Consider the following 27628-nt stretch of genomic DNA (forward strand, 5'->3'; position numbering starts at 1 on the left):
ACTTCTCATTCATCTCAGGCCATCTAGAGACTCATCATGCATCTCAGGCCTCCTGTAGACCACCCATCATGCTTATTGACTCCTCTGGAGACTTCTCATTCATCTCAGGCCATCTAGAGACTCATCATGCATCTCAGGCCTCCTGTAGACCACCCATCATGCTTATTGACTCCTCTGGAGACTTCTCATTCATCTCAGGCCATCTAGAGACTCATCATGCATCTCAGGCCTCCTGTAGACCACCCATCATGCTTATTGACTCCTCTGGAGACTTCTCATTCATCTCAGGCCATCTAGAGACTCATCATGCATCTCAGGCCTCCTGTAGACCACCCATCATGCTTATTGACTCCTCTGGAGACTTCTCATTCATCTCAGGCCATCTAGAGACTCATCATGTATCTCAGGCCTCCTGTAGACCCCCCATCATGCTTATTGACTCCTCTGGAGACTTCGCATTCATCTCAGGCCATCTAGAGACTCATCATGCATCTCAGGCCTCCTGTAGACCACCCATCATGCTTATTGACTCCTCTGAAGACTTCTCATTCATCTCAGGCCATCTAGAGACTCATCATGCATCTCAGGTGCCCTGTGGACCCATCATGCCCTGGGCATGACATCACACACTTTTGTGCTTGCTTGCCAGGATCGTCAAAGGACTTGATGGTCTTGTGCAACAGTACCCTAGCAGTTTATATGGCAACAGACAAGGGACACATGGCATAGCTGTAAGTTAAGCAGGGAGTAGAGTGTAGAAGGGGGTGAACCATTGGGTACTGGTGAACAGAGGAGTTGCCAGCAAGTCTCTCTAGGGGTGATGTGGAAGGTATCTGCTACATCATGGGCTGTGCAATAAAAAGAGCTATAAGACACAGCATATTTATTTATTTGTCATTTGAATGGTGCCTACACACAAGTGTTTCCAGGCTCCACAAGACAAGTTGTGAGGTTTGGGGGGGACATAGGAAAACAACAGCAATTGGTTATATTGACCTTGTGACAATCCTACTGTGCAAGTACAAGACAAGGTGATAAGTTCAGAGGGGGGAGAGGGAGAAGTGCAGGACCTGGGGTGCCCAAAGGGAGGGGGTGGGCAAGTGCTGGTGGGGGCCAAGACAGTAAGTGCCAGGGGAAAGAGAGAGGGTAAGGGAGGGTGAGCGCAGTGGACAGGGTGGGCCAGGTTTGGTCTAGTCCGGGTGAAGGGAGCCTGAGGGCAAGTGCTGGCAGAGAATGCTGTGGAGACTGGTAGGGTGGCGGTCTGACCCCTGTGTGACCCTGAAGGGACCAGGCCCCAGTCGCAGCGGCAGAGGGAACGGTTAGCATGGGAAGGGGAGAGGGAAGTAAGAGGGTAAAAGGAAAGTCTTGAGAAATTTCCAGAACCTAAGAAGATCTGGCTCAAGTCTGAGGGGGGTAGGGAGGCCGTTCCAGTGCGAGGAACCAGCCAAGGAAAGGGATTTACTCTGGATTAGTTGAAGGAGGCGAAGGGAGGAGAGAGGCAGATTGAGCAAGAGGCTGTTGCAGTAGTCCAGCCTAGAGAGATCCAGAGGTCTGGAGATGTTGAGCTTCTGGGAGAAGGTGAGGAAAGGTACAGTGCCTATGAGAAGGTGGAGCTGAATGTTGAACTTCTTGGCAAGGTCTGTGATGTGTGGAGAGAAAGAGAGATGGGAGTCAAAGATGATCCCCATGTTTTTTGCCTCACAAGTGGGTGAAGGGCGGGGCCCCAAGGAGGCTGGCCAGAGAGTGAGGGGAAAGCAAGGAGCAGGCGTCCCAATGAGAAAGATCTCCGTCTTACTGGCATTAAGGCAGAAATCATTGACAGAGCACCATGTGGGAATAGCAGTCAAGCAGTCAGGAATGAGAGAGGAGGAAGAGGAGGTAGAGGAAGGCAGCTTGAAGGAGAGCTGTGTGTCGTCTGCATAACAGTGGAAATGATTGAAGAAGGTGGAGGTCAAGTGGGCACGAGGGACCTGGCAGATGTTGAATAGCCATGGCGATAGGATAGAGCCTTGAGCGAAGCCACAGGCAGAGAGTGAGGTGGAGGAGATAAAAGGACCCATTTGCACTTGGGAAGGTCTGTTAGAATGTAACGAGGTAAGCCACACCAGTCTGTGATGCCTAGGGATCATGGAGACGGTTTATGAGGATGGAGTGGTTGACTGTGTCAAAGGCAGAAGAAAGATCGAGAGGTTCAGGACAGAGGATGTATTTGAGTCCAGGTTGGCGAGCAAGTCTTTTTGGGTGTTAAGGAGAGCACTTTCCATGCTTCTAGATGCCCTGAAACCAGACCGGTGGTCATGGAGGCCCGCCAGCCACTTCAGTGTGCAGGGTCAGTTGGGGGATGACGAGCTTCTCCATGAGTCTGACCAAAAAAGGGGTAATAGAGATAGGGCGATAGTTAGACGGGCAAGAAGGGTCAGAAAACAGCTTTTTTAGGCGAGGGTGCACAAGAGATTGCTTAAGGAGTTATGGGAAGGAGCCAGTGGCAAATGATGGTTGCAGAGTTCAGCCAAGACTGGGTCAAGAGAGGCAATGTTGTCCTTGGTGGTTCTGGAGGAGCTGGGGAGCACCTATTTAGAGTAGACTTTTATAGAGCAAACAGCTCTAGACACCTCATCTGGTGCAATGGGAGAGAAGAAGGAGAGTATGGGGGTTTTCGAGGGGGGCCAAGGGAGGCAAGATAAGGCTGGGGTGGGGAGGGGAGCAGATGACAGAAAGGACAGGATGTCTGCGTTTTGGAGGAAAGGTGGGTGGCCAATGCAGAGGGCATGGATGGGAGGAGGAGAGGAGGAGACTGCAGTAGGATTGGCAAGTTCCTTGCAGACTTTAAAAAGTTTAGCCATGTTTTTGCTGGCTCCTGAGATGCAGGCCTGGAAACAGGGACGTCATTTCATCAAAACACCAGGGGTACCGGAAGTGACATCACACAACCCTTGACCTCTGATCACATCACAGGAAGTGATGTCGTTTGACCACACCCCAAAGTGACATCACGCGAGACATCATGATGAGAATCCAGTGGGGCTGATAAGCATAATGGGTCCACAGGACACCTGAGATGCATTATGAGTCACTAGAAGGCCTGAGATGAATGAAGAGTCTCCAGAGTGTCTAAGGTGCATGATGGGTCTACAGAGGGCCTGAGATTCATGATGGGTCTACAGAGGGCCTGAGATTCAAGATGGGTCTAGAGAGAGCCTGAGATTCATGATGGGTCTAGAGAGAGCCTGAGATTCATGATGGGTCTCCAGAGAACCTGAGATTCATGATGGGTCTAGAGAGAGCCTGAGATTCATGATGGGTCTCCAAAGAGCCTGAGATTCATGATGGGTCTACAGAGAGCCTGAGATTCATGATGGGTCTAGAGAGAGCCTGAGATTCATGATGGGTCTAGAGAGAGCCTGAGATTCATGATGGGTCTCCAGAGAGCCTGAGATTCATGATGGGTCTAGAGAGAGCCTGAGATTCATGATGGGTCTCCAGAGAGCCTGAGATTCATGATGGGTCTACAGAGAGCCTGAGATTCATGATGGGTCTACAGAGAGCCTGAGATTCATGATGGGTCTAGAGAGAGCCTGAGATTCATGATGGGCCTCCAGAGAGCCTGAGATTCATGATGGGTCTCCAGAGAGCCTGAGATTCATGATGGGTCTCCAGAGAGCCTGAGATTCATGATGGGTCTACAGAGAGCCTGAGATTCATGATGGGTCTCCAGAGAGCCTGAGATTCATGATGGGTCTAGAGAGAGCCTGAGATTCATGATGGGCCTTCAGAGAGCCTGAGATTCATGATGGGTCTCCAGAGAGCCTGAGATTCATGATGGGTCTACAGAGAGCCTGAGATTCATGATGGGTCTAGAGAGAGCCTGAGATTCATGATGGGTCTACAGAGAGCCTGAGATTCATGATGGGTCTCCAGAGAGCCTGAGATTCATGATGGGTCTAGAGAGAGCCTGAGATTCATGATGGGTCTCCAGAGAGCCTGAGATTCATGATGGGTCTAGAGAGAGCCTGAGATTCATGATGGGCCTTCAGAGAGCCTGAGATTCATGATGGGTCTCCAGAGAGCCTGAGATTCATGATGGGTCTACAGAGAGCCTGAGATTCATGATGGGTCTAGAGAGAGCCTGAGATTCATGATGGGTCTAGAGAGAGCCTGAGATTCATGATGGGTCTCCAGAGAGCCTGGGATGCATGTTGGGTCTACAGAGAGCCTGAGATTCACGATGGGTCTCCAGAGAGCCTGAGATTCATGATGGGTCTAGAGAGAGCCTGAGATTCATGATGGGTCTACAGAGAGCCTGAGATTCACGATGGGTCTCCAGAGAGCCTGAGATTCACGATGGGTCTAAAGAGAGCCTGGGATTCATGATGGGTCTGCAGAGAGCCTGAGATTCATGATGGGTCTAGAGAGAGCCTGAGATTCATGATGGGTCTAGAGAGAGCCTGAGATTCATGATCGGTCTAGAGAGAGCCTGAGATTCATGATGGGTCTCCAGAGAGCCTGAGATTCATGATGGGTCTACAGAGAGCCTGAGATTCATGATGGGTCTACAGAGAGCCTGAGATTCATGATGGGTCTCCAGAGAGCCTGAGATTCATGATGGGTCTAGAGAGAGCCTGAGATTCATGATGGGCCTTCAGAGAGCCTGAGATTCAAGATGGGTCTCCAGAGAGCCTGAGATTCATGATGGGTCTACAGAGAGCCTGAGATTCATGATGGGTCTAGAGAGAGCCTGAGATTCATGATGGGTCTACAGAGAGCCTGAGATTCATGATGGGTCTCCAGAGAGCCTGAGATTCATGATGGGTCTAGAGAGAGCCTGAGATTCATGATTGGTCTACAGAGAGCATGAGATTCATGATGGGTCTACAGAGAGCATGAGATTCATGATGGGTCTCCAGAGAGCCTGAGATTCATGATGGGTCTACAGAGAGCCTGAGATTCATGATGGGTCTCCAGAGAGCCTGAGATTCACGATGGGTCTCCAGAGAGCCTGAGATTCATAATGGGTCTACAGAGAGCCTGAGATGCATGTTGGGTCTACAGAGAGCCTGAGATTCACGATGGGTCTCCAGAGAGCCTGAGATTCACGATGGGTCTCCAGAGAGCCTGAGATTCATGATGGGTCTAGAGAGAGCCTGAGATTCACGATGGGTCTACAGAGAGCCTGAGATTCACGATGGGTCTCCAGAGAGCCTGAGATTCATGATGGGTCTACAGAGAGCCTGAGATTCACGATGGGTCTACAGAGAGCCTGAGATTCACGATGGGTCTAGAGAGAGCCTGAGATTCATGATGGGTCTAGAGAGAGCGTGAGATTCATGATGGGCCTCCAGAGAGCCTGAGATTCATGATGGGTCTCCAGAGAGCCTGAGATTCATGATGGGTCTAGAGAGAGCCTGAGATTCATGATTGGTCTACAGAGAGCATGAGATTCATGATGGGTCTACAGAGACCCTGAGATTCATGATGGGTCTCCAGAGAGCCTGAGATTCATGATGGGTCTACAGAGAGCCTGAGATTCATGATGGGTCTACAGAGAGCCTGAGATGCATGTTGGGTCTACAGAGAGCCTGAGATTCACGATGGGTCTCCAGAGAGCCTGAGATTCATGATGGGTCTAGAGAGAGCCTGAGATTCACAATGGGTCTACAGAGAGCCTGAGATTCCTGATGGGTCTCCAGAGAGCCTGAGATTCACGATGGGTCTACAGAGAGCCTGAGATTCACGATGGGTCTACAGAGAGCCTGAGATTCATGATGGGTCTAGAGAGAGCCTGAGAATCACGATCGGTCTAGAGAGAGCCTGAGATTCATGATGGGTCTACAGAGAGCCTAAGAATCATGATGGGTCTACAGAGAGCCTGAGATTCATGATCGGTCTCCAGAGAGCCTGAGATTCATGATGGGTCTACAGAGAGCCTGAGATTCATGATGGGTCTACAGAGAGCCTGAGATTCATTATGGGTCTCCAGAGAGCCTGAGAGTCATGATGGGTCTACAGAGAGCCTGAGATTCATGATGGGTCTACAGAGAGCCTGAGATTCATGATGGGTCTAGAGAGGGCCTGAGATTCATGATGGGTCTCCAGAGAGCCTGAGATTCATGATGGGTCTACAGAGAGCCTGAGATTCATGATGGGTCTCCAGAGAGCCTGAGATTCATGATGGGTCTACAGAGAGCCTGAGAATCATGATGGGTCTCCAGAGAGCCTATGATTCATGATGGGTCTCCAGAGAGCCTGAGATTCATGATGGGTCTAGAGAGTGCCTGAGATTCATGATGGGTCTCCAGAGAGCCTGTGATTCATGATGGGTCTAGAGAGAGCCTGAGATTCATGATGGGTCTAGAGAGAGCCTGAGATTCATGATGGGTCTACAGAGAGCCTGAGATTCATGATGGGTCTAGAGAGAGCCTGAGATTCATGATGGGTCTCCAGAGAGCCTGAGATTCATGATGGGTCTACAGAGAGCCTGAGATTCATGATGGGTCTACCGAGAGCCTGAGATTCATGATGGGTCTCCAGAAAGCCTGAGATTCATGAAGGGTCTACAGAGAGCCGGAGATTCATGATGGGTCTCCAGAGAGCCTGAGATTCATGATGGGTCTCCAGAGAGCCTGAGATTCATGATGGGTCTAGAGAGAGCCTGAGATGCATGATTGGTCTACAGAGAGCCTGAGATTCATGATGGGTCTACAGAGAGCCTGAGATTCATGATGGGTCTCCAGAGAGCCTGAGATTCATGATGGGTCTACAGAGAGCCTGAGATTCATGATGGGTCTCCAGAGAGCCTGAGATCCATGATGGGTCTACAGAGAGCCTGAGATTCATGATGGGTCTCCAGAGAGCCTGAGATCCATGATGGGTCTACAGAGAGCCTGAGATTCATGATGGGTCTCCAGAGAGCCTGAGATTCATGATGGGTCTACAGAGAGCCTGAGATTCATGATGGGTCTACAGAGAGCCTGAGATGCATGATGGGTCTACAGAGAGCCTGAGATTCATGATGGGTCTCCAGAGAGCCTGAGATTCATGATGGGTCTACAGAGAGCCTGAGATTCATGATGGGTCTACAGAGAGCCTGAGATTCATGATGGGTCTAGAGAGAGCCTGAGATTCATGATGGGTCTACAGAGAGCCAGAGATTCATGATGGGTCTCCAGAGAGCCTGAGATTCATGATGGGTCTAGAGAGAGCCTGAGATTCATGATGGGTCTCCAGAGAGCCTGAGATTCATGATGGGTCTACAGAGAGCCTGAGATTCATGATGGGTCTCCAGAGAGCCTGAGATGCATGATGGGTCTACAGAGAGCCTGAGATTCATGATGGGTCTCCAGAGAGCCTGAGATTCATGATGGGTCTCCAGAGAGCCTGAGATGCATGATGGGTCTAGAGAGAGCCTGAGATTCATCATGGCTCTCCAGAGAGCCTGAGATGCATGATGGGTCTACAGAGAGCCTGAGATTCATGATGGGTCTCCAGAAGGCATGAGATGCATAAGACGTCCCTAGAGGGTCTGGGATGCACAGTGACTCTCCAGTGGCCCCAAGATGCACAGTGAGTCTACACATATCCAGAGATGCACAATGATTTGGCAACAGGCCATATGCATGCTGAGAGTCCGGTGGGTCAATCATGGGAAGCAAGCATAAAAGTGTGTGATGGTCATGTCCACATCATAGGTCATTTGCATGTTCAGTGTGTTCTTTTGGTTCTTCTAATGGTAAAATTGCCTTCTGGCATTGCGTTGCACCAACAGCACATGTATGCACTCACTCTAGTACCCCAGTAATACTGAGGAATTGGGCAACATCGTAGAAACAATCTTTAGTGGTCTTAGTTGTTTGTAGTTTCTGAGGGGTCAGCGCCCAGAAGAGGAGGACCCAGGGGTGAAGCCGTCACCCAAAACGTTTGTGGAACAGAACTGTGTATTTGTTTGTTGGAACTACCTGGCCCTCGAGGGCGAGAGACTTTTTTGGAAAGAGAACCTGATAACTGGAACAGAAGTGGCGGTTCGTGCTGCGGAATGCTCCAGTGTGTGCAGTGCTCAGAGGTTCCACCTCAAGACATGGGGAAGGGAGACCCTGACTAATGCATCCTGCCATTTTATTTAAGAGCACTTGTTTCTTTATTTGAACTTCTATCCCGCACATCTTTTTGTATTTAGGGTAAGGACTTGGCAATATGTTTCTTAGTATAGGTCCTTTATTTTGACACAATGCCACTGGGACTGCCTTATTTTGATTTGATGGTTGACGCTTGCTTCCATCTTATATTTAGGTTTAGGTTAGGCGTTGTTCCACTCTGCATTCAATGTCCAGTAAACGCCCTTGAACTGTGATCACTTGTGTTTGTCTTTACTGTTGCCACCATGAGTTCCTCACAATACCAACTGTGTGCTGGAAGCTGCAGGTGGCTAGAAAATGGGGGACTGCAACTAACAAACTTCAGGACAATGGGTGGAGGATGTGTGTATGTTGACGTTGATGTGAGTGCCAACCTGAATGGGCAGAACACTGTACTTAATGGTGGCTCTGTCTAGGCGCTGTGCTTGCTTGATCTGTGAATCCATCCGGGCCCTTGGGGCAGCCTTGGCCAGGCTATTGGAGGCCTATAGAGCAGATTCTCCGGCCGGTTGCCGCATGATGAGTGAATTCCTCTGGACCTCACTCTATAGATATAACTCACCCCAGTACAGTGGTCCTGCTCCTCCAGCCTGCTGGGTAGTGTGTTTTGGGAGTGGGTGGGGATTGGGGTCTGTATCCTGAGTGGTGATTGCTAGCGCCTGGGAGTGAATTGCCTTCATGCTGTGCTAATTTACGCCTGCTAAAGGCCGCACATAGGTAGTTATAATCATGCAGTGCTAATAACGTATACGTTAACTTTAGATGCTGTCTGTCCGCTCGGTCCATGTGGGGCAAATGGATCGGAACATGGTAGAACATAATGGTAATTAACAGATGCTTCACCACTACCACCAAACTCGTAATTGGGCCCCATGTCATTATGCGCGTAACGAGGGGTCGAGTGCTAGGTAACCTTTGATACGTTCATGAGGGAAGCTCCGCGTGAAGCACTGACGTCATTGAGAGCAGAGCTCTATGGACTGTTTGCATCGATGCTGGCGGAAGAGGGGCTCTGGAAATGTCCAGAATGAGAGCTCTGAGGGATCAGAGCCAGAGATGAATGTGGCAGTGGCGGCTGGTGAGTTTGAAAGCTGGTGGGGCGTAAATTTCCCAGGGCGAATATAGTCGCGAGCGCGCGCAGCGCGCGAGCCCACCCCCCCCAAGGGGGGTGCGGGGGGGTTCTCCCCCCGCGAAAATTTTGGAAAAATGGCCTACAAAATGTGCAATTTACTGTCCAAAAAACCCACCGAAATATGAAAAAAGCATTCGGTTTTACATATTAATGGTGGTACACTATTCTTACGTGTGCAAGTGTGATGGTGTATTTTACAGCAGCTTGTACCTTCTTTACTACAGATGAACACAAACAGAGTTGGAGTGCCCTGAGCACCAAACCCTACAAAAGACTCATGCTAGCTCACCTCGTTCTGGAGAATGGTCACTGCAATGAACTCCTTCGCAGGCTATGGGAAATCCAAATCCCGGAAGGTGCACTGTGGAGGTTGAAGTCTGATGTTTTTAGTTGCACAATTGCCCTGGACTGGTTGGATTTGTTCATGTAAGGTGTTGCTGATGGTCTGTAAAGAGAAAGCGAGAGACTGATCTGAGAAAGGGCAACATAGGCTTAGAGCAGTATTAAAATGGTTTTCACACATGAAGGAGAGAGAGTTAACTGCTTGTAACATTGAAGCTGCACCAGAATAATCATTAGTACAATGTGTAAAGAAAGTACCAGCAACTACCACCATGTGCCAGTCATCAGTTGTATAACGCTGCAATATAAACATTTTTGTAATGTTTTCGTTCTGGGGCTTTAAAAGTGCGCTTTGCGGAGCTCACATTATAAAATTAATTTGCTGCAGCCCTTAAAGCACCCGATTTATAAGCACTCTACGTGTCCTTCGCTGAAGTCCTGTTAAAAACAGCATTGGCAAAGCCACTGAGATCCTGTTCAAACACAAGCATTGACAAAGCCAGCATTTTGGCCTTGTGCATACGGTGTAAGCTTCTGCCAGGCACTGCTATTAGATCATGATGCCCAGGAATTTGCACCATGTTTCTGCTTCTACAACAACAGGTAGTTAATTCTGCTACAGCTGTGCCTGGCAAGTGGCACTGTGCCTGGCAGTATAGCTGTGCTACAGCTGTGCCTAGCCACAACAAGGGATGAAGGGGTGAAGGTAGACAGATCAAGCAAGCACAACACAAGGCAGTGAGCCGAGGTCAAAGGGGAAGGCGGGTAAACAGCAAGGAGAAGCACAGGCTGACAGTTAAATACACATGCACATACAATAAAACTAAGGTAGTCTCGTTAAGTTATACCCAGAGTTAAACTTAACAAAACCGTTTGCCCTTTTATCTACTAAGGCCACATTTCGAGCCTCACCCTAGGATCCCAATGTCACTGCTGCAGTGCTGCATACATACTACAAGGGACGGGCGTGTCCACGCACAGCACACACACACACGGGACGGGACTGAATCTGGTGCAAAGGACGGGAGGTCAGGCATTCGAAGGGAATGAAGGGATATATGTGACTTTTTTTGTAGTCCCTAAATCAAGAGTTCGTCTGATTAACTCCTTTGGGTAGTTGCTCAACATTGAGGTTTGGATCAGTGGAAGGTGAGACGGGACAGACATTGCGCACGGTGAGTAGCGGGAGGTGGCTGCATTGTTGGCATTAGCCATGATTGTGGAGAGGCACATCTCGCTGTCCAGCTGGACCCCGAGGATCGAGGATTGCGGCGGCAGGTGAAATGATGCCCAACGGGAATGATGAGATGTGAGAAGAGGTGGCATGTGACACTATGGATGTGAGCACTTTAAACAGCTTTGATTTGGACGGATTGAGCATCAGTCTGCGATGCCCTTCCCGCAGTGCCAGAGGGAGTAATTTTATCATGAGGAAAGGGGGAGCAGATGTGCACTGCTACGCTCTCCTGGATGATAATGGGATTTTGCTTGTAGAATTAAGGCTGCAGAGCCAACTCAGCTATGCAGAGGGGTATCTGACCACACCTCGAGTCATTATTGGTGATAAACCCGAATGAAACACATGCCAGCAGAGCCTCTGGCGGTGTGCCCTGTGTTATCCTGCTTGTTCTCTTGCTTACATTCTTTTGCTTCCAATCGCTCAACACCGTTTTGAAAAGGTGAACTTGTGCTAAAGTTGTGGTTTATTTCTACCAAAATCAGTCGACACCAGTTGTGCACAACATGGCACTTTCTCGAAGTTGTTATGAGGGTTGACCAATTGTCGGTATTAAGATAGCTCAGCGGGTTGAGCGCTTGCTGCTGCGATCAATGTGTGATCGGCAGGTCGCAGGTACGAATCCTGGCAAGGCCAACTCAGCCTTTCATCCTTCCGAGGTCGATAAATGAGTACCAAGTTCGGCTGTGATGATATGATAAATGTATGTACATGTTCTCTGTAAAGCCCTTTGACTTAACGCGCTATATAAATAACAAATCATTATCTAGCTTAAGATTGGATGGCATGTGCCATTGTGTGCCCATTAGGGGAGAGGTAATTGGCAATGGACGGGCATCACCACTCGCTCCCCTTAAATTTCCCTTTCATGGGAGCTGACAGTAAAAGCACAGTGGCTTGCACCGCGTCAGGCATCTGGCTGTCCATTGCCTGGTAATGTGAGGCACACTGTATACATTGGCCCTCGGAGGCAGAGCCCACGTTTCCGTTAGCCGCGCGGCCCGCGACCACTCCCGGCGCATCTGCTTATTGTGCCGTTTTATATTTTCGCCATTTTTCGACAAAAAATGCCGAAAATATAAAACGGCACAAGTCACCACCAGGAAGAGCCTGGCTGGCAGGCAGAGACCCTCTCCCTGCCAGGGCTCTCCCAGTGGTGACTTGTGCCGTTTCCCGGCCGTTTTATATTTTCGGCATTTTTTGTGGAAAAATGCCGAAAATATAAAACGGCACAATTAGCAGATGCGCTGTGAGTGGTCGCGGCTGCCCGCGGCTGGGCAGCCGCAGCAGCAGCACACGCCTGCCTGCCCTGGGTTATCCCGGTCCGTGCATGGCCCACTGGGCCTTGCGCTTGCGTACCGGTCCGGCGTGGCCCAAGGCAAGGCCCTTGGGCCATGCACGGACCGGGATAAACAAAACAAGGCTAGGCCCAGGCGGCCCCCGCCGACTGCCATCAACTTGGGGCGAGCCTTGGTGGTAGCGGGTGGCCCGCTACCACCAAGGCTCGCCCCAAGTTGACGGCAGTCAGCTCGGCAGCCAGCAACACTGAACGACGTGTAGGCCTTGGCCTACACGTCGTTCAGTGTTGACTCGGCCCTGGCCCTGGGCCCAGGGCGGTGGTGGTGGTGGATCACATAGTTTGGGCTCGGGGAGGGGAGTGTAAGTAACACTCCCAGTCCCCGGGCCCAGAGAAGAAACGGGGGTACTTACCGCGGCGCCTGGTCACTGGGGCTGGGCAGCAGCACAACTTGAATGTTGATGTTGACTCGTCGTACCGGGGATGGAAAGAGAAAGTCAACAGGGTGTGAAGGCGGTGCAGGCGCGCGCACGCACACACCCTGCGCCGCCAATAGTCTGACTCATAGATACAGTAATATCATTGGCTGTTTGCCAGCCAATGATATTACTGTATCCATGGCAGGGGAGGGATTCGAGGGAATGAATAAGTGCGCTGTTTGCGCAAATTTCAGACTGGCGGGGCCACCCCTGAAGCGCCCCGCCAGGCTTCTAATGAAAGGGGCTACGTAGAGTGCGTGGTTCTACGAGCTCCACGCACTCTACTATAGAAAAAATATATACTAAATTGGGACGCGCCCCGGCGCTGGGCCGACCTAACACACTATTGTTTCCTTGCCACAGCGCCCCCGCGCTGTTGGCAAAGGAAATGCAGCAGTACTAAAGCTAAAAGAGATTCAATCAGAGAAGTTCTCTGACTGAATCTCTTTTAGCTTCTCTCTTTTTTTGGGGGGGCGGCGCCCGGCCGCCCTATCATAGCAGCCGCCACTGGAATGTGGGTCCTGCCTGCCAAATGACTATCCGTGAATCTGTGTACTACAGGGGGCGGGGGGCCTGGCTAGCTCTTGACAAAGTCAAATACTACATTTGCTATTTAAACTGCCTTTTCATAGTATCCGAAGACTATAGCTAGTCTTTCAGTATTCCATAGTATTCGTTTTAAGCAGCATACTATATGAAGACTATTCCGGGTTCTGAATACTAGTCGATTACTAATAGAATACTAAACAAATACTTGTTTCTAGTCTTTTAGTCTTCACTTAGTATTGGTGAGGGTAGTATAGCTTTTTTTTTATTATCTGAGGATTGTCAAGAACATATTATGGAGTGAAGTTGGGCATGACCACGAGTGACCTCAGAGAGAGCCTCAGTAATATCAGGGTCAGAGCTCTGCGTGAGTACATGTACTATCATGGGAACTGCTTTGGGGGACATTTTCCGAGGCACAAAACTCTGTGTGAGCCTGGCCCATGTTAGAGGGGGAGCACTGAGCGAGCCTCGGCTCTTTCTAAGAGGAGAGCTCAGAGGGGCTTTTGTTTCAGCCATCAGATGTTTTAAGGGCTAGCCTGCAAGATGTCACTTCATAAGTAAACTATTTCTATCTTTAAATTGTGAGCATTGACAGAGTTCGAAGGGGGAGGTTTCTCGCTATCATACTTCACAACCCCGTGGTGATGGGGACATTTACTTTGCGCTCACAAAATGTAAATTCCTTTCCAAAATCCATCAGAGCTCTGCAGAGTGCTGGCCACGAAGGCCTCTGCATGGGAAAACTATTCAGATTTAAGCAACCAAATAATAAAACATGCCTCCTAGCTACCACTAATGAAGGCTACTAAATCCAAACTGCAACTGTATTTTATTTAATTTTTATTTTATTGTGTTTTTGTCAAAAATGTGACTTTTCACAGAAAAAGAAGTACACTATTCATTTCATACAACAGTTAACACTGCCTTGAATTGAAAAACAATGTAACCATCACTAAACATATACATATAAGGAAAACAAATAAAAATAAAATTACAAATAATTAACAATAAAGTAAAAGAAATAAATAAAAAGAATAAAATTAAAGAAATGAAAGAAATATCCTCCATATGTGTTCATACCCTCAGATACTCATACTGGCAGTGGGTTTAATGTGTGTCACCCGTCGGTGTGCTCTATCAGTGCATTTTAGTGCAGTGGGTTTAATGTGTGTCACCCGTCGGTGTGCTCTATCAGTGCATTTTAGTGCAGTGGGTTTAATGTGTGTCACCCGTCGGTGTGCTCTATCAGTGCATTTTAGTGCACATGTGTTATACTGACTGCAGCTTGGGATGAAGGCTGCAAGAATATATGAAGTGAGGGTCTTTGTTCACGGACCTCATTTAGTTAAATTCAAAGTGTGGATTACGTGAGTTCATGGCATACTCGAGCTCTTTATGTTACATGTGCCAGAATGTGAACCCCTGGTTTTACTGCACCCCTGCCCTGCCTGCTTTAAATCCTTGTATTTTTCCATTCCTGGGTGTTTATTTATGTCTGAAATATGCACAAACTGCACATTTGGAATAATTGCCAACTGAATAAGTTTGTTTTCTGTTAGAGCGCAGAGCACAATAAGGTCTATTCATATACTTGTAGTACTAGTGCCTGCTGGAGGCGGCTGCAGTATGGCAGTACTCGTATCGATTGAGGGCCAATTAATCCAACGCTTTGGCCAGCCTGCTTTATTTTTAGCACGTACACCCCTGACGGCATGCAGTGGAGAGTCCCAGGGTGAGGACTGAGAGGTCATCAAAGTGTCTGCTGGTGCTGGGCTTTAATTTGTGAATAACGACCCTCTCGCGTGATCCATCAGTTTATATAAAGCATAACACTTGCTGGTGCGGGCAGGTTCATTGTACACAGGAGAGGTTAGAGCCAGCCCAAGCGCAACACTTCAAAGCCCGATTCATGGAGCATTTTCCTATGGGATTGCGCCATTATAAAACCACTTAAGTATTAATGTGGGATAAAGCATCATTAAGACATGGCCTTGGCCGCAAGGGCCTGTCACTGAGTAGTGGGAGGGTTTTATTTAAGCGGTGGGAGGCCAATTCACACCTCTTTTATGTACGTGGGCATGGCTGTGTGCTTGCAAAAAAACTGCACTGTTGAATGTGGAGATAAACTCACATTTGCACCAGTTATAAAAGGTGAGCAAAATCCTAGATAATACAGAATGGAGCAAACCGGTTTTGCCACAATCCATAATATTGAAATACCCTTGCCACAGTGCAAAAGGGAATCAGACTTTTTTTTAAAACTGTGCTTCCAGTTTAGGAAAAAAGAAATATGTATTTTTATTTCACGTTCTGCATCAGACATAGTAAATAAAACAGACGACTAAGTGTTTTCCCAATTATTTGGAGTTATTTGAAGAATACGGAAGTGGTTTTCGGGACGGAAATGACTTACAATAACACATGTACAGATGACGGAAAGTATTCCCGTGACAGGTGCCTGTATTAGCACAAAATGAGAACAAGTGGTGCACCAGTTTATGCAGTGCAAAAAAAAGTGGGACACATGCCAGGGGCAAATCAAAGCAAACAGAAAAATATATACGCTAGAAAACAGCTGATTTACAAAAGTAACATTAACCCGAGAGTGCAAGTGCTTCAAACTGAAGAGGAGTGCTATTAAAACATTTCAAATGACATTATTAAGCATTGTAAGAAAGGGAGAGCAGGGGGAGGTTTCTCTACAGCAAGTAAATGAAGCTTAAGCCACGTTTTGAACAGACCCACAGCCGGGCTGGCTTTAATGTTACTGGGACACGGGTTGCAATGGAGCAGGGTGAGTCGGGAGAACGAGTGGGAGCCAGAGGAGGCACATGGAAGCCATGAGACTTTGAGGCTGAGCACAGAGGAGGGTTGTAGGGAATGATGTGGTAAACATTTTAATGGGTTATTTATAACACGGTTAATACCCAGAGGTTTCTAAGCACTGAACTGGGAATCAAACCTGTGTTCCTCCACGACCTGTGTTGCTCCACGTCGTCTTGCTTCCAAGGTGAGCATGTTGCCCCTGAGCTATCCTCCCGAGACTGAGTAAACGTTATTACAATCAGACAGTTATTGAGGAGCAAGGCCATTGATAGCTTTGTAGACTAGGAGAAGGAACTGAAATATAGAGATATGTGATAACATGAACTGGGGCTATCCAGCTTTGTGCCATTCCATATTGTCCATCAGCCAAACTGGCCCTTAAATCATTTGCTAAATTTGTTTCCCAAGAGCAACGTTTTTTAAAATCTGGCCCCAGGTGTTCACGAACAGGGCCAGATTTGCAAAGGAAATCTGTGTGCGCAGTAACCCATGCTGCGTGTGCACAGTTTACATTGTTTTTGCCCATGCAGGTCAAATGCGGAAGGGTACTTCCATTAAAAATAATTTTCAAAATGAGCGTGACTGCAGGAGTGGTAACGGATAGGTGCTGCAGATGAGGGGCACGCTTACAAGTGCAGGTACGGAGTGCTGGTGCACAGAAATGGAGCACCCCACTCGCTCCTTCAAACTGGGTCTCACTCTTTCAGGTATCCTGGTGCACAGTCTTGGCCATCGCAGCCTTATATAGACATAGCAATATTGTGAAGAAGTGGAAAACAAGTTCTCATGTTATTACTTTTTGGCCCATACTATTAGCCTTTGCATTTTTACAAAATCAATCTGAGACAGTTTCCAAACAGTGGCGGGGTTAGGGATGTTTACTGACTATAGACAATATTAAGATCTACCGAATACTTTAAAAAGGTTTGTAATTGTGAATCATTGTTAACAGAATTAAAATAAATGAAACAAATACATGGGGCCAGTCTATCTTAACATCAGTCAAACAGAAGTGCCTTGTATCTTAATTATGTTAGTACCATAGTCATTTCTTCGGTTCAGTTCAGCTTTATTTTGATAAAATATGTTACCATAAAAGCAACAAAATATCAAAACAGATCACAGTATAAACAATCTTAACAGAGTAATTTCTGTGGCATTACTTTTTCCAAATGACAACATTCACTTAGTGATAATGAGTACACCATTTCTTCTTTTTAAGATATCATTGATAAAGGTTGTTTCGACCTCTTTAGAGCTAACTTGATTGATCAGTCATTATAGAGACCTTCATCAGGACAGTCTCTATTCATACACAACAAATGTGTGCCCTTGTGAATCATAATCCATTCCTACTTCCCTTTTTGCAATAACAATAATCACTGTCAGAAGTGTACCCAATTCTACGCTATTAGTACTACCAATTCAAAAGTGAAAAATCTATTCATCTCCCCCCATCTATATGTACAATTTAGGAAACATATTATTTGGATCTCTTGGCCCATAATTTATATCTGCGCCAACTCGGGTTAACCAGGAATTTGGACCCAGGCAGCTGTGAAAGGAGAACTATAACTTTTTTTTCTCAGAAACAGCTTTTCTTCCCCACTGTTTGACACCACTGTTGGTAAGAAATGTGCCCTTTGTTCTTTCTTCACTTTTTACCGTCCTAAGTGAAACTTCCCTTGCAGGGAACTGATCCTTTTTGGACTGGGGTGCATTTATCCTTGCAAATTGCTAAAAGGCCGCATAAAGATCTACGCACCAGGTGAATAAATCCACTCCCCCTTCCTTCCCGAACAGTACTGTCGCGTGTTGGCTAGCGATCAGTCACAGCGCGTGAGAACTTCTAAGAACTAGCGTTCTTCTAATGCGATGGAGGAAGCTATCAGCCTCTCGACAACAGAGGACCTCTCCCCTCGCTCCAGCTACAATGATTAGATTTATAAAACTTGCAAGCCTCAAAGCTTGTCTCACTTTCCTGCTCATGATCACACCAATGTATAACCTTTCAAACCTGAAGGTTTACTCACAGGTTCTGCAACACTTCTGCGTCGATTCATCGTGCTCCTCATGCGCACATAGGACAGAGAGATTGACAGCACGGAAATACTTGTGAGAGAGGCAAAATGCAACATGACGCAGTGCTGTTGATAAGCATTTCACTGTACCAATATATAGCAGAGACAAGAACGTCTAACGCTGTATTAAAGGAAGTATTTTATTTACATTTATAATCCCTCTTTTCATCTCACTAGTTCACCACATTGGTTAAAACACATTTTTAATTTTCAGTACACACTCAACGCTTCTAACTACTCCATCATAACATTCAAAGACATCTGTTTGGTAGGTTATGAGTCAATCAATTAACATCAATTCTCTCCTCTTGGGGCGCCATTCACAACTGACAAACAAAAAACCCTGTATGTCGCAACATAGGGCTGAATTCACATGTTCTTGCTTCAAGAAAAGGGCCAAAACTCCTAAAGTCAAATCGCAATGCTCAATTCACTAAAGCAATATTGTCTGTTGCACTATTGTATAAAGGTACACAAACCTAAACTACGTCAAACCAAATTAAACCAAAAGCTTAAATCCATAAAGCAATTATTGCATTTCAATATATATGATAATATTCAATGCAAAGCACACAATCACGCAGCTTCACTGGGCTACAGGACCAACATTGTTACACTTGAATCATTCACGCTCAAGCCCCTTGCATCTCATTCTGGAGCATGACTGTAAGGTGCAGCTGTGAGCTAGCACCCCATGACACCTCTGACATGCCACCAGCATAAGCAGCACCCCTAATATGTGGGCTTGCAGCATATCCATAGGGTCTCTTGCTTGGGATAGGCTCATCACTTGGTGGGCAACCCCCCCGGCTTCTGACTCTAATTTGGACTTGTAAGCTGCTCCCCTCATTTGTATGATGTAGGTATACAATGTGGCGAGTATCGCCCCTTTGCTTGCAGCCGAATTATCAAGCCCCAACTTCTTGCTGATATATCTCTAAGGCCTCAGGCGTAACTATCTATACGCCCTAAGGCAAGGACTCAACGTCATGGGGGGTTTTGTCTTCACTCTTAAGCAAAATGCTGTTCATTCCTTTAACATGGAAAAGGCGGTAGATGTGCTATATGTAAGCATATGGGGTACATGTACTGGCCTGCTCCAAACTCCTAAGCGTGTTTGCGTGCATATGTGTATGATTCAATCAAACTGCTTAGCGTTCTGCTATAATAAATGGTAACACAGCAACGCACCTCTGCCTACATGCTTGTGGCGCTACTGCTAAAACTCTCTGGCCATGTAGCTACTATTCAATACAATGCTGATATAGGCCTCTGGGAGCCTCTGGAGCATTAAAGCGCTTTGAGTACATGTTAGCTGTTTTTAGCACTACTGTTGCTATAATAAGTATTGCAGTCTTGACTGCCCTTCAGCACCTTTCACCCTACTTCTCTGTCTCTTCAAGGCACCACAGAATGGGGTGACATACCATGACAGCACTACACAGCTGCATACAATGCCCCGCCCATTGATGGCACCCTCCTGTTGTAAAGCGCTCTTCTGCTCTCGAGCTAGGCGCGCTCTACAAGCAATGCAATCAAAGAAATGTAGAAATGCTCCTGCCAAGCTACCCTGGCACCAAAAAAGACCTAAGGGCTACTTAAATTATTTTCTTTGAGCTTAGTAAATGTAGTCTTACTTAAGCTACTTATTTAGCTTAGTAAATCAGACCCCGTAGCTGGAAGAGCCGCGGCGATACACGTTATTGCTGTTAAATGTGTGCGCGCGGTCTGCGATTCGGGCGCGCCTCGCTTTGGGTGTGTGGATGTGTCGTCTGCGCCTCTTCCCTCGCACCGCGCTGCCACAGGTTCCCCAGCAGCAGCCAGTAATTGCATGTCTCGTGCACAGAGAAGGCCCCAGACCTCAATCTGTCATCCTTTCTGGGTCTTTCTAACAAAGCAGGAGGGAGAGGCACCTGTTGCTGTTTGATGGATGGTCACATCTCCTTTTTTTCTCTCTCTCGCAGGGGAATCCCGGGAAAGAAATGCGGGACCATTATCCTGTCTGCTGAAGAGCTGAGCAACTGTCGGGTTCGTATAAAAAGACTTCCTCTCTCCTCCCCTCGACCCACTTCCTCCCCACGTGCCTGAAGCTGTCATTGTTTCGCCCTGGTTGGTTTCTGCACTTCCTGTAGGTGCTTTGAATGCTGTTTCCTACAGAGATCACACAGCCTTTTATCCTAATGCAGTCGATAAAATGAGTACCTCTGACCCCACTCTCTGGAAACAAGGCCACTCTGGATTTTCACCCAGGAAAATTGATTTGTATCACCATATGGGGGCGGGGGGGGGGGGGGACGGGGTTCCAGGCATCATATGAAATGATTCAGGAAAGAGTGCATGGGAGGATGTGAATTTCAGGGGAATGTTTTATTTGAACATTTATATAGCGTACAAAATCCAGAGGTATCTAGGCGCTTAGAACTTAAGAGGTTGGTTACAGGCATGAATTTCAACTTGATCAATCTATCTGAATGGAATAAGAGCTGATGGCGCTAATAGTGACTAAATGTGTTATGTTCTAACAAATGCCGTGCCATAGCTCTGGCAGGAAGATGGCACGTGTTCGCTGATAGTGTGATGCATTCGTAACACACACAACACCATAACCCGTGCGCTCACAAGCCAGTATTGTGGAAAATCTTTAAGCTTTGGCTTATTAAAATAGCCGAGCCAGAAAATGTCAAAATGGCCTGCTTATTGCCCCGTGTATGTGCACCATGAGCTGAGACCAACCCCTATGGAAAGTTCTTTAAGAACATATGAGAAGGTTAACGTCTAGATATGTAGCACTTTTGAATGTTCATATTCTGACTGCCAGTGAACAAAAACACCTGGCCTACATACGTCAGTGAACAAAACCAAGTGGCCCAGATATGTGATGTCATCAGTGTTACATTTGTCACATCATCTTTGGGGTCCTGGGTGCAAGTCTTAGCAGTGCACGGTGGTGGCGTGAGTTATAGTTACTGAGCTGACTATAACTCTTGAATTTATGGGGGATTTCGGTTTTACTTGTAACCATAACGTCCCTTTAACAAAGCTTTTTCAATGAATTTCATAGATTTCTATTAGTGCAACTTATCCATAACGTCCCTTTAACAAAGCTTTTTCAATGAATTTCATAGATTTCTATTAGTGCAACTTATCCATAACGTCCCTTTAACAAAGCTTTTTCAATGAATTTCATAGATTTCTATTAGTGCAACTTATCCATAACGTCCCTTTAAAACAGTTTTTTCTGTGAATTTCATAGATTTCTATTAGTGCAACTTATCCATAACGTCCCTTTAAAACAGTTTTTTCTGTGAATTTCATGATGTTACATCACCGTATATGAGTTATTTATAATTCCTGCTTTAACATATATGAAAAAACTGTAAAAACCTCCTTTAACAAACATATTTTTTTCAATGCATACTGATGTGTGTTGTTATCAGCAGTGCATGCTGGGAAGTCAAGTCACTGTTGAATTGCCTGGGGCATGAGGCTCGACCATGACCCCAGCCCCACCAAACCACCCCCGTTATCCACTGCACTTACTCTGCATCAATGTTCAGTGTCCACTATACCTTCATAATGTGACCACTAGCCAGTTGCAGCCATGGCCAGTCTCCACAATCCATGGGGCATGGGGCATTTTCTGTCATGTTGCATTTCCCAATAGGCAAATCAGAGTAGACATTTGACCTTATCGAGGGCCACGGCCACTGCTCAGGCAACATTGTTATATCAGTATTTTTTGTACTTACTTTTTGACACTTTCGAAAAAGTAAAACACAGGACAGATTTGCAAAAGCATGCTTTCAGGTCCTTGCTAATGCTCCTTGTGCAAGTTTATTGTAATCCCGTGCAGCACTTCGGTATGCAGCCACAAGCAGAATATCTTTTCCCATTTGAACCTAGAGCTTTGCCCATGCCGCAGGCCCCAATAAGTAAATCAGAGTAGGCTTTTGTCCTTGCCGATGGCCAGGTCCACTGGGCATGCACCAAAGTTATAGCACTATTTTTTGTACTTACATTTTGATACTTTGGAAAAATAAAACACAAGACAGATTTGCAAAAGCATGCTTCCAGGTCCTTGCTGATGCTCTTCGCGTAGGTTTGTTGTAATCCAGTCCAGCATTTCAGGTTGTAGCTACAAGAAGAATATTTTTCCCATTCAAACCTAGGTCTTTGCCCATGCTTCACGCCCCAATGAGCAAATCAGAGTACACATATTTCCTTGCTCAGGGCCAGGCCAATTGCCCAGGCACCAAAGTTATTTCACTATGTTTTGTACTTACTTTTTGACACTTTCAAAAAAGTAAAACACAGGACAGATTTGCAAAACCATGCTTTGAGGTCCTTACTGATACTTCCCACAAATGTTTACTGCAATCCTGTCCAGCACTTTGTGCTGCAGCCACGAGCAGAATGTATTTTCCCATTCAAACATGTCCTGATTTCGAAATACTTTACCACACAGTCGGTCCCTGGTGACCATGCCCACTGTAACCCCATTGTAGGTCCCTCATGGTCATGGCCAGTAGCCAGATTGTCCGGGTCATGCATGACCTGGATAATCTAGCCACTGCCCATGGCCAAAGGCTATCCCTCAGTCACCAAAGGTAAATCACTATTTTTTGTACTTACGTGACACTTTCGTATGACACGTTTCAAAAAAGAAAACACGGACACATTTGCAAAATCATGCTGTCCGGTGCTTGCACAAGTTTGCAGCAAATCCAGCCATGTTTTATTTTTTGACAAAATCCAGTCACTTTGCAAAAACATTCAAGGCTGGGTCTAAAATCTTTTTGCGAACCTTTGTGCTCATTCGTCACATGGCACTAAATGTATAAGCCTTTTAAATATATTGGGACCACCCCTCTAATTTTTCTCCCTCTTGGCAAAACAGCACCCAACTTTGCAGAACCATTAGGCGCAGGTCTAAAATGATATTGCAAAATTTCATGCAGTATCATTTAGTGGCGTCAAAAACTGCTTTTTACCGACCCTGTAATGCAGAAATATGCATGGATATCCCCTTACATCTGAGATGTTTTGGGACTTTGTAGGAGAAATAACACCAGATTTTAGGATTTTTTTGGCCATATACCATCCCAACCTCATCATCCCTCATGTTCCCAGAGATTGTTTAATTAGTTTCACAAGTGCAATGTTGGGTTATTGAATATGCTTTTACCGCGATGTCTGCTGATAACAGGCGCAGTTCGCAAATCCAACATGGTGTCCATTTCAAAACCTTTGACACACCTCACATTTTAAATTGACCAATCAGCCGGCGTGTAGGATGTTTGCGAACGTCACGCTGCTCTCTAGTTCGTCTAGAGGCATCTGCGGACTCCAAATCAGGAAATGAGACCACAGTCCGGACTCCGATATCACACATTTTTTTTAACCTATTTTTTTGGCCACTTTTAAGAAATACTGGATGGATTTACACCAGCAGGCTTACGGGACCAAGCCGCCACTCCTCGTGCAAGTTTGGTGCAAATCCATCCAGCGGATTTGGCTGTAGACACGAGCAACATTTATTTTCCATTGTGTCTATGACATTTCAAACATTTTGGGAACCCCCTATAACTTTGCCCCCCCCTCCCCTTGACGAGACTGCCCCAAACATAGCAAAATTATTCCGAGGTGGCCATATACTTTTTCTGCAAAGTTAGGTGAGGATTCGTAAAACGGCGCCAAAGTTATAAGCCACCCAAAAAGTTGACCAACTTAACCATAACTACAGGGCTGCTACCGCAGGCCCTGTAATATGTATATTGTATATACGTATATGTACAGCGACCCTGTGATTATGGTTAAATTGGCTTTCCCATAGGATGATCAGTTTTTGGGTGGCTTGTAACTTCGTGATATTTGACAAATCCACACAAAACATTGCACACAAAAATGTACAACCAACTGAATGATTCTGGAAAGTTGGGTGCGGTTTCATCGAGGGGGGGGCAAAGTCAAATGGAGTTCTCAAAATATTTGAAATCCGGTTAGTGTTGAATGGGAAAAAACAAGGTACCAGAGCAGCTGGACTTATTAGCACCAACCTCGTTTGAGAAGCAGTGGCCTGGTCCTGAAATTGTGCTTTTTCAAATTTGGTGTTAATGCGTCCAGCAGATTTATAAAAAATGCTCAAAGAGTAGGTACAAAAATTGATTAGTGATAGCTTGGTTCACGCACACTTCTGGACCAATCAGGAAGCCGGACAAAGGTTGCGTGCATGATAGGTCAATTGAAAAAGGTGAGGTGTGTCAAAACGTATTTAAGGGACGCCATGTTGGATTTGCGAAATGCACCCAACCCAAAGTGTGAAAACAGCGCAGTGAGAATATTACAAATAAAACAACATTCTACTTGTTTTCCCAATTACTCAGCCATGGGTGGTGTTTCTTTTCCGATGTCCGCAAAAATCTCAAATGCTCGGGGACTTTGATGATGTTTGCGAACCTGACAAATGTTCGAGAACATTCATGCATATGTATAAATATCATATGCCGAGTTATGGTTCAGTTGCATTCTTCATAGAATGAGCACTTTTTTGGTAGCATACAACATTTGTGCCGTTTGACAAATCTGTAAAAAACATACAAAATAATATATAGACTCGACTGAATCTTTTTGGAAAGTTTTGTGGGGCGCAAGGTTATAGGAGGAGCTACAACATTTTCAAAATTTGGATTGACTTGAATAGGAAAGAAATGTCCATAGTGGCCACTGTGCTACGCCATGGGCCAACCCCAATATTTACTGCGGGGAGCTTTGTGGGGCTGGTAACATGGCTGAAGCCTTTGCCCCAGGGTTTGGAGCCACTGGCCATGGCCACAAGCCCTGGACAGTGGCCCACAGACCCATTCTGGTATAGTGGGCACTACGTCCAGTGGGTATTGTGTGTGGCTTGGTGGGGCTGGGCAGGCTGAACCTCATGCCCCTGGCACTTCAGCTATAACTTGCATCCCCATTATGCACTGCTCAAAGTGCCAGACAGTAATGTGTGCTGCAAAATATATGGTAAAGGAACTTTATAGTTTTTGATTATGTTGAAAGATGGATTTTATATTTACTTACATGCGGTGTTGGAGCACAATTAAACATCTTTAGTTGTAAAAAAGCATTGAAATTCACTGTAAAAACATTGTTAAAGGCTCATTATGGTTAAGTTGCCCAGCACAATTTCTACTGTTGATTGTTTGCCGGTGCCCGCAATATGGCAGAAGCCCATGCCATATGGATGCAACCACTGGCTATGGCCACAAGCCATGTACAGTGACCCCCGATCCCATTTTGGGTTTGGAAAATAGTGATATAACTTTTGTGCCTGGGGCATATCCTTTGGCCAGATTGTCCAGGACCATGTTTCGAAGGCCATGCCCGAGGCAATATGTCCGCTGGCCCTGGCCACCATGAACCACGAGTGTACTATGTGATGCTTAGCAGGGCCTGCAACATGCCTGAGGCTCATGCCCCAGAGAATGTTGCCGCTGATCCCATGGTGGGGCTATAGTGGACATTGGACCAGGCTGCAGACTAAGTCCAGTGGATATTGAGGGTGGTTTGGTGGGGCTGGAGTCATGGTTAAGCCACATGCCTCAGGCAGTTCAACCATGAATTGCTTCCCAGCATGTGCTTCTCATAGCAACATTATGAGCTGCAGAAAATATGCTTGATAAAGACGCGTTATAATTCCTTCATATATGGATTGTTAATAACTTACATACAGTGCAGGAGCATCATGAAACATCTTCAGTTACGAAAAACATTGAAATTCAGAGATAAAACATTGTTAGAGGAATGGATTCTGTGTGAGTAGACCTCATTTTAAAGGTCTCAAGAGAAAAAGACCGATTTCCAATGCCCGATGAAAGTAAAAATAGCATTGTGAAGGGCTTTTTCTCTTGAGACCTTTATAATGTGTTATTTTAATTTATGTTTTAAATATTCGTGGGGTTTCAGCCCCCAAGCTGCTCATTGTGCCTCCCCGCCCCCACCCCCACGATCTCCAACAGGATTTCAGCCACATCCCTCACCCAATCCAAAACACACACATACACTCAACACACACACCAACACACATACACCCACACACTTATCCGTGCTCCTCGCCCTGTGCTTCCAGGTTGTGACGTGCCGGTCAGACCATGCGCGCACCCGTGTGGCGCAGTTGCGTGACAGTTCCATTTAGAAAGACCATTCCGTGCGGTCACTGGGCGGTCTTTCTAAATCGATATTTTAGTGAAAAGATCTTTTTAAAAAGATCTTTTCACTTAGAACGAAGGAATGTTAGGGTTAAGATGCCTTAATAAAGAGCTGTGAAATTCAAGTGAAAACCCTTGTTATGGTTAAGTTGCTCTGTTAACAACCTTTGAATTTCAGGGAAAAAGCTTGATTAAAGGGACATTATGGTTTCGGCGTAAAATGGAAAAACAAAATAAATCCACCAGCTATGGTATGCTATGCAAACATCACTCACGCCCACGCCATGCACTGCTCAGTCTAACACCCAGAACATCAGAGATTACATAACAAGTGGTATTATCAAAATTACTTTTAGTGTTCAATTATTGTACTTGGAAAAATTGCACAAATGTAACTATTTTATACACATTTTTTCCTGCAAGAATTTTTTCCTAACACATTTGGTGCAGTCCGAATTGAGCAAATGAATGAATCATGTTTCTATATCATTACATTAAAGGCATGATGGAGCATTATTATTCTTGGCAGGTGTGCTTTAAGGGACTGGTAGCAATCGTCAGAGGGAGCTACGGGGGGTCAAGAGGTGGCATCTTGAGAAGGCCCTGGTACATATTCCTTTTGACAATGCTTTTCTGATCTTTTCTGGGACAAGTAGAGTTCTCAACTCGACAGGGAAGTCATTACACATTGTTAGGTCTATGACAGCAAGTCTTCTTCCTATGGTCTGACACAAAGTTACACAACTTGTTCATATGTGTTTATGTATGTATGTGTTTATTTAATTATTTATTCTTTTATTTATATACCTTGTTATGGCATAGGGTTTGAACACACTGACCAGATATTTGGGGCCAGTAACCCCCAAATATTGTTATTAGTATAATAATTATTATTATTATTCATTTTGTATTATTACTATTTCGTATGTATAGTCCACACCTAGCTCGCTCGGGCAGCAGAGCGCTCGTAGCGTTAAAGATTGGTAGCCAGAATTTAAGAAGTCATCAAGTAAACATTAGTAATAATGATCACAGGACAGTATGTGGATGGGGCTGTGACATGCTCTGTGGACAAATCAACGAGTCTTGAAGCTGATGCTTTGTTCCGGGTGTGCCAATGGAACAACGAGTCTTGAAGATGATGCTTTGTTCCGCTTGTGTCAATGGATCAACAAGCCTTCAAGCTGATGCTTTTTTCCGGTTGTGTCAATGGATCAACGAGTCTTGAAGATGATGCTTTGTTCCGCTTGTGTCAATGGATCAACAAGCCTTAAAGATGATGCTTTGTTCTGCTTGTGTCAATGGATCAATGAGTCTTGAAGATGATGCTTTGCTCCGCTTGTGTCAATGGATCA

General features: G+C 46.1%; 1 protein-coding gene across 1 annotated transcript in view; it reads left to right on the top strand.

The window, feature by feature from the left end:
• Window positions 1-27628, top strand: part of CPNE9 (copine family member 9) — a 1803250-nt gene that overhangs the window by 1298290 nt on the left and 477332 nt on the right. The window contains exon 8 of the mRNA XM_069643244.1: window positions 20037-20100. Coding sequence (XP_069499345.1) covers window positions 20037-20100 — 64 coding nt within the window. The remainder of the gene's footprint in view (window positions 1-20036; window positions 20101-27628) is intronic.

This window comes from Ambystoma mexicanum, chromosome 2p (genome assembly GCF_040938575.1).
Source record: "Ambystoma mexicanum isolate Mex_15411 chromosome 2p, UKY_AmexF1_1, whole genome shotgun sequence".
In the NCBI taxonomy this organism is placed as follows: Eukaryota; Metazoa; Chordata; class Amphibia; order Caudata; family Ambystomatidae; genus Ambystoma; species Ambystoma mexicanum.